Genomic DNA, 10,552 nt, shown 5'->3' on the forward strand with positions numbered 1-10,552 from the left:
GAGCATTTCAGACTTGATCGGACCATTGAAATGTCGCACTGACTCTAATCTGAACGTGTTCACAGTCCAGGTATGTCTGGCTCACAATGACTCAGCTCCGCGGACACTGAGCTACAGACTCTGAGGGCAGCGGTCCACGGTGCTGAATGAGAGCAACGGTCCACGGTGCTGAATGAGAGCAACGGTCCACGGTGCTGAATGAGGGCAACGGTCCACGGTGCTGAATGAGGGCAACGGTCCACGGTGCTGAATGAGAGCAACGGTTCACGGTGCTGAATGAGAGCAGCGGTCCACGGTGCTGAATGAGAGCAACGGTCCACGGTGCCGAATGAGAGCAACGGTCCACGGTGCCGAATGAGAGCAACGGTCCACGGTGCCGAATGAGAGCAGCGGTACACGGTGCCGAATGAGAGCAACGGTCCACGGTGCCGAATGAGAGCAACGGTCCACGGTGCCGAATGAGGGCAGCGGTCCACGGTGCTGAATGAGAGCAACGGACGTGAATGACCATCCTCTCATCTCCCAGTTCTCAGATGTATGATATTCATCCGTAATAATCATCTGGTTCTTCTCTGAGCAGCACAATCTCTCCATGATGTGGAACCAACGTTTACTCTCGCCACTAAGGGTAGTGTTATACTATACAAATGTTTTGGTACCACTTTATATTAAGGTACACGTATTCAACATCAACTAGTTGTTAATTAACATGCATGTTAGCAGTATATTGGCTCTTTATTAGTCATTATAAAACACGTAATGCCTTATTCAGCATCACCGTATTCTACAAGTACTAGGCCATTAAGTCTTTCCCCAATAACCCTCTAATTAGTGCTTATTTATTGTAAGTAAGGAAGTTGTTGTACATGAGTTGTGGTCTTAATATGCTCTGCTCAATACGCACCTAATATGGCAGCATTTATTGTCAGTACAACAGAGGACAGGCGAGCAACATGCATGTTAGTTAACAACTAGTTGATGGTGAATATATGTACCTTAATGTGAAGTGTTACCAACATTTAATTTCATTTTGTGACTGGAAATCCTTGTGACTTACTTGGCACCCTGTTGATGGCTTTGAGAGGCCGCAGCACCCTCACTGTCCTGATGGCGGTGAAGTTCAGGTTCTGCAGGTCCAACGAGTACTCGATCATCCTGGAAATGCACAAAGCATGCAGAACAACTGGTTACAAAAGATATACTGAGACTTTCAATGTGAGCGATGGGATGTGAATACATGATATCATGCATCTGTGACCCTACCGTCCTTCAGACCTTTTCAAGTCTCAAGTCTCTTTTCAGTCTTTCATGTCTCGTTTTAGTCGTTTTTCCTTCACCGGGGTTTAATATACAGATGCACGGCAGCCCAAACAAACCATAATAATTGGACTTGTGTTTGTTTAAAATGAAGTAAAGACCTGTTCATAAAAGCACCCTGAGGCGTATCGAATGGAATGAGAAGCAAGACCAATGCAAACAAAAAGAACCCATGGGATCATCACAGAGGAGCGACATCACACACACACACACACACACACACACACACACACACACACACACACACACACACACACACACACACACACACACACACACACACACACACACACACACACACACACACACACACACACACACACACACACACACACACACACACACACACACACACACACGCATACACACACCGCTGAGCAGCCGGCGTCCTGCTGTGCCTATTATGAATTAATGAGCTGTTCTTTGTGTGCCGAGGAAAGCAGGACACTCAAAGAAACTGAATCAAACGCTGTGCGACAAAAACATGGATTCGTTTTCAGAAGACCTTTAGAAGTGTAGGTGCAGGTTACCCATGATGCATTGGCTTTAACAACAAGGTGTTCTTAGTTGTATGAAGATGTCAAAGTACAGGTAGGTAGACTAAACCTCCTGCATGCCGTAAATCTACCTTTTAGCACATGCAGCAAAAGCATGAAAGTGTCTGACCCTGCGAGATGAAGGCAGAGGCAGCAGGGATTGGAGGTGGAGGGAAAACACAAGCGTGAAGTAAACCCAGCTGGTGTCGAGCAGGCAGAGGTGGGAAGCAGGGAGTCATTATTTCTGCTATTCGACCCATTGTCTGACAAATCCTCAACGGGGGAACTTTGCTCCGAGGATGGTAAAAAAAAGAGAGACGAGGAAAAAAGAGGGGGGGTGACAGGAGACGGAGAAAGCCTGAGACGAGGAAGCGTAGATCAGAAACCAACGGGATGATTAAGTGCAATGGCAATAAAGCGAGAGTGAGAGGGGGAGATGGAGGGTTTCATCAAGTGTCGGAGATAATTAAAGCGACGCCGAGACAGAGAGTAATATGCAGATGCCTGAGGAGACGAGAGAAAGTTATGAAGACATGAAGCAAGTTTGAGATGTTATTGTACTCCAGCTCTGCTTAATAACAAGCTCATTTCAGTAAGAGGCTGGAGAGCCTGCCTACCAGGTGATTCCGTTTAAATCCCCAGACAATTATTCCCCATCGACATTTCGCCCTACGCATCTGGAGAGGAGTCTTCAGAAGACGTTTTCGACAGCAAAATAAGAGTGAAATAGACGGTAACATAGAACATCCTCCAATTTCCTGCTGTTCCACGAGGAGTTTCAGTTAGAAAGGTTTCAGGGCGAGGAGACGTGGAGTAGCTACGTTAGGTTGAAGATCTGCCAGGAGAGGAGATACAAAGCCACTGCCAACAGCTAAGAATACTCGATTCTGATTGGTCAATTTGGACATTCTAGAGGTCTGCTATTTTTCGTTGCTACGGAGAACGCTCTGACCAAGGGACTCGGTGCAGTCAAATCAATCTGCAGTCTGGTTGATTACCATCAGCTGTTTAAATCCATCAGAAAACACCATGAGAAAACTAAAGAAACTTCTAAACTTTAAAGCACGGAGACATGTCAACAAAGAACCACAAACGGTCCAATATGAAACCTGAGAAGGAGCAGAATATGGCCCCTTTCAAAGGAATGCCGTGTCTATGCATGTTGGTCTTTTGTCGACACATATAGGCCTTTGAAACTGAGCTTCTAACGTTGCTAATATGACTTTTAACAGGTTTACACGCACCTGAAAACAGGGCCAATTACTTGAGGAGGAGAAATACATCATTCCAGTGGATTACATCTCAGGGAGCTCACTGGAACTACAGAAGCGGCCCATGATAGAAGGTGATGGACAGATTGATCCAATCACCTGCCAAGTGCTTTTGAAAGTGCCTGCCCTTTCCAAATGGCTTCCAATGGAGCTCTCCTAGATGGTTAGGTGAACCGTCTGAGTCAGGTCAGTGACACTCCATCACGTGTTTCTATTACAGGGTGAGTCTGAAACTGGAGCTCGACTTTAAAGCAACCCAACGGAAGTTTCATGTAAGTTTAGTTCTTTCACTCGTAGCTCGGGCTGCGGGGTGCTAGAGACGGGAGCACGTTGATACGACCTTCCTAGCCGGAGTTATGGCCGCATTTTACAATAAACTTCCGTTGGGTCGCTTAAAAACAAATATCGCAATTCGAATCGCAATATTTGTCAGAAAAATCGCAAAATCGTGCAGCCCTAACACACACACACACACACACACACACACACACACACACACACACACACACACACACACACACACACACACACACACACACACACACACACACACACACACACACACACACACACACACACACACACAGCTGTTAGGAGAGTCTATTATACACACACACACACACACACACACACACACACACACACACACACACACACACACACACACACACACACACACACACACACACACACACACACACACACACACACTAGATAAAGTGCTCGGGGCAGACTCCAGGCTCTCACAAAGCAAAGTGTCAAATCAGAGTGCATAGGCTACACACACACACACACACACACACACACACACACACACACACACACACACACACACACACACACACACACACACACACACACACACACACACACACACACACACACACACACACACACACACACACACACACACACACACACACACACACACACACACACACACACACACACACACACACTTTCTGTCTTCCTCACACTTACATCCCCAACTCACTATTGTTGTGTGTGTGTGTGTGTGTGTGTGTGTGTGTGTGTGTGTCTGTGTGTGTGTGTGTGTGTGCGTGTGTGTTTGAGTTAGGACTGCTCTCTATTCAAACTTGTGTTCCACAGAGAGGTTGCTGCTCCGTCTCCACCGTTTACTTGATCCTAAAAAGCACAAGTTGGTGAATATTCTCCCAGGAACCATCACAAGGGAACATTAGAGGAGTTCTTCTCCAGGTTTTTACGGAGAGCTTTGAATGTTGGAGATAATCTAAGGCTTTGAAACGCTGTACTGGACTCATGGGCACATCTGAGGGAAACGTCCATTTAGAAAGCCCTTAACTTCAGTTGTAAATCACCACAGTATATGTTTTGTAATGTTGTTGATCTGTACACAGGTTATTTTACGATGGCTCATACTCAAACAGAAAAGGACATTTTTGGAAGTTTTACTCATTGAAAGTCAAGTTATGTTTTCTCTTATCAGTTACTTTACACTTAAGAATCCTGAAGACACCCTATCCGTTTTTAAGAGTGCGCTTAAGACCTTCCTTTTTGATAAAGCTTATAGTTAGGGCTGATTAGATTCAGCCCCTAGTCGGGGACATCTTACTTCTTCCTTCTCTCTGTCTGTACCTGTGTCCTCTCATGTTCCGATTAATCCAGCTTCCCCACATGTCTTTCTTTTTGGTGTCTATATACTCCGGGATCCGGAGTCATGGATGATCCTGCGGTCCTGTGTCCTGGATCGCGAGCGCTGGATCGCGAGTCGTGGCTGTGGTCCTGGATCATCGGTCCTGGATGGATATCCTCGTGGATTCATCTTCCTATTATACACACATGCATTTCCAAACATCTGGACTACCTATGTTGCAAATGTATTATCTTTTCAATTTACACACGGCATCTATTGCACGTCTGTCCGTCCTGGGAGAGGGATCCCTCCTCTGCTGCTCTCCCTGAGGTTTCTCCCATGTTCCCTTTAAACTGTGGGGTTTCTCCGGAAGTGTTTCCTTGTACGATGTGAGGGTCTAAGGACAGAGGGTCTAAGGACAGAGGGTCTAAGGAGAGAGGGTCTGAGGACAGAGGGTCTAAGGACAGAGGGTCTGAGGACAGAGGGTCTAAGGACAGAGGGTCTAAGGAGAGAGGGTCTGAGGACAGAGGGTCTGAGGACAGAGGGTCTAAGAACAGAGGGTCTGAGGACAGAGGGTCTAAGGACAGAGGGTCTAAGGTCAGAGGGTCTAAGGACAGAGGGTCTGAGGACAGAGGGTGTCGTATTGTCATACTGATATTCTGAACACACTGTGAAGACCACTGAGACAAATGTAACATTTGTGATATTGGGCTATATAAATAAACATTGATTGATTGATTGATTGATTGATTGATTGATTGATTGATTGATTGATTGATTGATTGAAGGACACCCAAGAGTTTCACCTGAAAGTTAGAAATGGGACAAAGATGATGTGTCCCCATTAGTACTCTCAAGTTTTAAAGGCTTTTTTGTTGAATGCACAGAAGACACAGCGTAGTTGTTGGATATGAAAATCTGAAGGCCGCTCCAATAATGCATGAATACAACATAAGAAAGACAAAGAAAAAAGACATAACATAGTGCAAGTTAACTGCAGGAATAAGTATCTGAATTGAAAATGGACACATTTAAAGAGAATGTTAAATGCAATCCTCGGTTAAAAGAAAACAGGTTTTAAGCAACGTTCTATGTGCGTCTCTTCTTATGTGCTCTTTCCACCTCATCATAATAATAATAATAATAATAATTATAATAATAACAATTCTTTGCATTTCTTTAGCGCTTTTTCAAGTGCTCAAAGCGATTTACATTACTTATATCATCATGTAATGCATCAACACTTTGGACAGTACCCACAGGAGAACGGACAACATGGTGTGGGGGGCACAGGTTCAAACCCCACTGCAGTCAGCATGTCGTTGTGTCCCTGAGACACTTCACCCCAAAGTGCTCCTGTGGGGATTTTCCACAGTATTGAGTATGTAAGTCGCTTTGGATAAAAGCGTCTAACAAGTATCATGTCATGTGATGTAATGCCTGTGTTTATAAAGAATAGAAGGAGACTAAGATGAAGACATGACTGCTTATTGTAATAATATATATATAATGTGCAACCTGAATAAATGCATTTGCTATAAACAAGTGTTGATGATGGATCAATTATAATTTTCCATCTAAATTTCAATCAAAGTTACATCGAGTGATTAATATGTTGGTCATGGTGCAGCGATCTTCACATTCACATCAGTCAATGTCAAACCCTCCATCGTCAGAGTCAGCTATAAACAATGTGTGTAGTGAAACAACCAAAAGATTAATGAGAGAAATCAGAAACTCATTATATTGGGTATTTCATTGGAATTGTTTAACCATAGTTTATGTGGTGCATGTCATGTGACAGAAGCATGTGCCATGATTGGCTCTGGTTACTGTCTCTTTTAGTGTGTATTTGGCTACATCATTACATTTCAATTAAAATTCAAAATATCTTTATTGGCATTACCATTTCAAAAACACAGTATTGCCAAAGCAATGTGTTAGCATGCTAGCATTTGTTAATTTGAAGTAAGACAACGTGCAGCAGAGGTTGATGGGTTTCAGTTTTGCTGGTGTTTATTCATTCAAGTGGACCTATCATGCTATATTTGAATAATATATTGTAGGGCCATACCTATATAAGGTATATTTATATGTTTTCTTTTTCAAAATACCAAGCAGATCATATATTTTAGCCATGCCTCATTTCACTCTATTTTCCTCTCCTCCACCCTGTCTTTGCATGCGCTGCAGCTGACCACGCCCCCCTGCAAAGGAGGGGGCCGAGTTACGAGCGTCATCTTACCATGCTGTTACCATGCTGTTACCATGCTGTTACCATGCAGTTACCATGCTGTTACCATGCTGTTACCATGCAGTAACCATGCTGTTACCATGCTGTTACCATGCTGTTACCATGCAGTAACCATGCTGTTACCATGCTGTTACCATGCTGTTACCATGCTGTTACCATGCTGTTACCATGCTGTTACCATGCAGTAACCATGCTGTTACCATGCTGTTACCATGCTGTTACCATGCTGTTACCATGCCACAGCAACCTCTCATTCCCCTGATAGGTGGAGAGTTGCCCATATAGGCGGAGCTCCTCGTCTCTGTCGTCAGACTATTTTCAAATCTGGATCAGTCTGTATCAGATCCGTTGCAGCCCTGTTCTTAGAGATTTGGGTATGGAGGAAAAGAGAGAGGGTTGTGTTTTCTGACACTTGATGAGTTCCCTGACACACCGGGGACACGTTTAAAAGACGTACACAAGTGCATTTTGCATGATAGGTCCCCTTGAAGGACAGTGTTGCACAAACTCAAAGATTGACCGAACAAAGGTACTAATTGAACATGTGAGTTATTGAGAAACATATTGTATCCGCACCAAATTGAAAGGCAATCCATCCAATAGCTGTATTTTAAATATCAATCAGAAACACAAACAACTGTTTGTCACTGCTTTAATTGAAACATGAGCTGTTTTCCCTAAAGAACATGAACATATACCATAAAGCAATCCATCCAATAAGTGATTAGATATTTCTGACTCATCATCAATAAAGTGACAAGGCTAGCATGGCTAACTACAATTAGCTCGTCTCGGTTTTATGTCACTACAAACCAGTCAAGTTACAGTTTGTCTGTCCATTTGTGAGAAATCGTCACCCGAAGCATGATAACTCAGTGTGATATTGACTTTTGTCTAACAAATTTGAATCACCTCATCCTTGATTCCATGTTAACGTTGGTGATACATTTAAAGAAATTCCCTCTCGGCCTTCCCGAGATATTGAGTTCCGAACATCTGGAAAATAGTAGAGAAAACCCAAAATAAAAGGCCCTATTGTTGTTGGCACAGTGGCATAGATGCACAGCTGACACACTGTAATACAGTTGCTAATTACTTAAGTTGGTAAATATTGCAGTCATAAATCCTATCTGTGACACATACATGCAGCTTTAGGCAAACCCAGCTGTACGGTGGCCTGCAAGGGAACATGTAAATGACCAGAGAGCGCTAAATGCTCAGGCAGAACTCCGTGTGGAGAAGATGGCATTAATTATTAAAAGGAGATGAATGGAAGCAGCAGATATTCTTTCCCAGAAGTGGTTTGCCAGTCAGAGAAGATAAAAGCCCCCCCCCCCCCCCCCCCACACACACACAGAGACGACACACACTCATTTACAGCAGTTCTGACGCACTTGTTTCCCTCTCTACCTTTTCCCTTAAATGTCCTCCGCTTTATTTTCCACCTCACAAACCCACTCTTAAATCTCCTCCTTTATTGCTTTAATTCCATCTATTCCTCTATTTTTCTTCTTTTACATCTTCTTAATTCCTTCCCTATTAGTTGTGTCCTGTGTGTGTGTGTGTGTGTGTGTGTGTGTGTGTGTGTGTGTGTGTGTGTGTGTGTGTGTGTGTGTGTGTGTGTGTGTGTGTTCTCTCTGTGTGTATATTTTCAATTCTCACAATCCTGCAGAGTGTTGTGTGGCGTCAAAGCCCTAATAAGCTACTGTTACACCTCCAGCAGGGGACAGACACTCAAACACATGTCGCTGTGCGTGCATGTGTGTGTGTGTGTGCGTGTAGACATGTGAATATCTTGTCAGAGATGAAAGCCATCTGTCTGCTGAAGATGTTTCGGTCACATCATCTGTCCGTCTCTCCACTTGTTCTGCACTGACGCAACATGTCATATATCAGACTGTATCTGCGTTACATGTTCATTAGGATGGGAGCAATCTACAGCAGGATAGTAAAGGGTTACGTTAGACTGAGGAGACCCTGAGAACTGGACTGTGTTGAGAAGTCCCACTGGTAGAAATGATTGATTTGAAGCAGTAAATGAAATGAAATGATAAATGATGAAAGTAAAAGCCAGCGATTGGTGCTTCTCAGCATTCACACCGAACAAAGAGAGGGAGGGCTTCACCTGCCCTGCATGTCACAGTGAGGTTTAGCCATGAACAGATCTGCCTTCTGTAAAAACATGTCCATCGAAAAAACGCAAAGATTAAGACTCTTAAAGACGAAGACAGCAGCTATTAATATCTGCCTGGTGGGAACCGAGGCCTATACTATGATGCAATAATATAACGTAAAGTAAGTATCAGTAAGTCAATTATATAATATCAACTTATGCACACATTTGAACGGAAAAGAACAGAAGCATCTATGTTTTTATGATTATGTAGGAATTCAAAAGGTATACCAAACAATGAACCAGGTTAATATGATAGCAGGTGAGGATCGGTCAAAGGACTGGACCAGGTTTCCAAGAATACTTCACCTCCACAATTAGCCTTTCTGCATTCATAACTCATCTTGTGTTACTTGAAGTCTTAAAAAATGCCTCCACGGTTAATGGATAACGAAAAACAGTAATGAATTGAAGTGTACGAGGGCTACGTCTTAGATATGATCTTTTTTGTCTGACAGACAAAGCCAAAAACAAAGTACTCCTTGATGTTGTAGTGATGTCAACACACTTTCTGAAAATATGAGATATTTTCAACTCGAAGCGCTCAGAGCGGCCGCACAAAATAAAACAGACTTTGTTTTTCTCTGATAACTCCACAGTGAATGGGTGAGGACAAAAAGGTCATGTTTAATTGAAGAAAATAGGGGACTGTCTTTGTTCGGTTAGTTTCCATCTGAAAGACACGGCCCAAAGCTAAGCTTCTTCTCTGTTTCCTACAGTAACGTCTCAAGCCCTCCGAAAATTCGAACTATTTTCAACTCGAAGCACAACGACGGAGTTAGAGCCAGTATTTAGATTTCATAAGAAAGGCCACCTAATTGTGACGTCTGTAGTCAACACACTATAAAAGACTACAATTCCCACGGTGCCTCCTCTAAAGTGAAAGTGATGGGCAACCAGCTAGAAAGACAGTTTTTAACCCTTCAAATACCCTTTAAGTTATTAAGTTATATAAGCCTTATCAAGAAGAAAGTTTGTTTTATTTGAGTTTTGCTTATTTGTTTTGAATATTGTAAAGGCCTCTTTTCTTCGTTGCACATGTAAAAGTGTGTTATTTTATGTTTGAGCAAACACATCACTTAATACCATGCAAACCATCGGAAGCCAAGCACATCTTCAAACTGTAAGTAACACAAATATAAAGGGAGAAAACGAGTTAAAACATGTCTGTTTAAGGCGTCTAGTGGCTTGGTAGATGAACAAGGAAGGAAGCCACGACAGAGTAAGCTTTCAGAAATAGACGCTTGATTGCTTTATTAGAACCCCAAATAGAACAATACGCTGTGCTCAGAAAAGACACTACAGTTTGTGGACTCAGGGACTTGGAGTGTATGGATCTAGTATTTAAACAGATATGTAACAGTACTGCACCCCAGTAATGCTCAA

At 43.1% G+C, this 10,552-nt stretch overlaps 1 protein-coding gene across 1 annotated transcript in view; it reads right to left on the reverse strand.

Annotated features, from left to right (window-relative positions):
- Positions 1 to 10,552, reverse strand: part of LOC117453336 (voltage-dependent T-type calcium channel subunit alpha-1I-like) — a 294,731-nt gene that overhangs the window by 241,864 nt on the left and 42,315 nt on the right. Inside the window, 1 exon segment of the mRNA XM_071204189.1 lies at positions 1,058 to 1,155. Within this exon segment, the coding sequence (XP_071060290.1) occupies positions 1,058 to 1,155 (98 nt within the window).

Source organism: Pseudochaenichthys georgianus, chromosome 1 (assembly GCF_902827115.2).
Source record: "Pseudochaenichthys georgianus chromosome 1, fPseGeo1.2, whole genome shotgun sequence".
In the NCBI taxonomy this organism is placed as follows: domain Eukaryota; kingdom Metazoa; phylum Chordata; class Actinopteri; order Perciformes; family Channichthyidae; genus Pseudochaenichthys; species Pseudochaenichthys georgianus.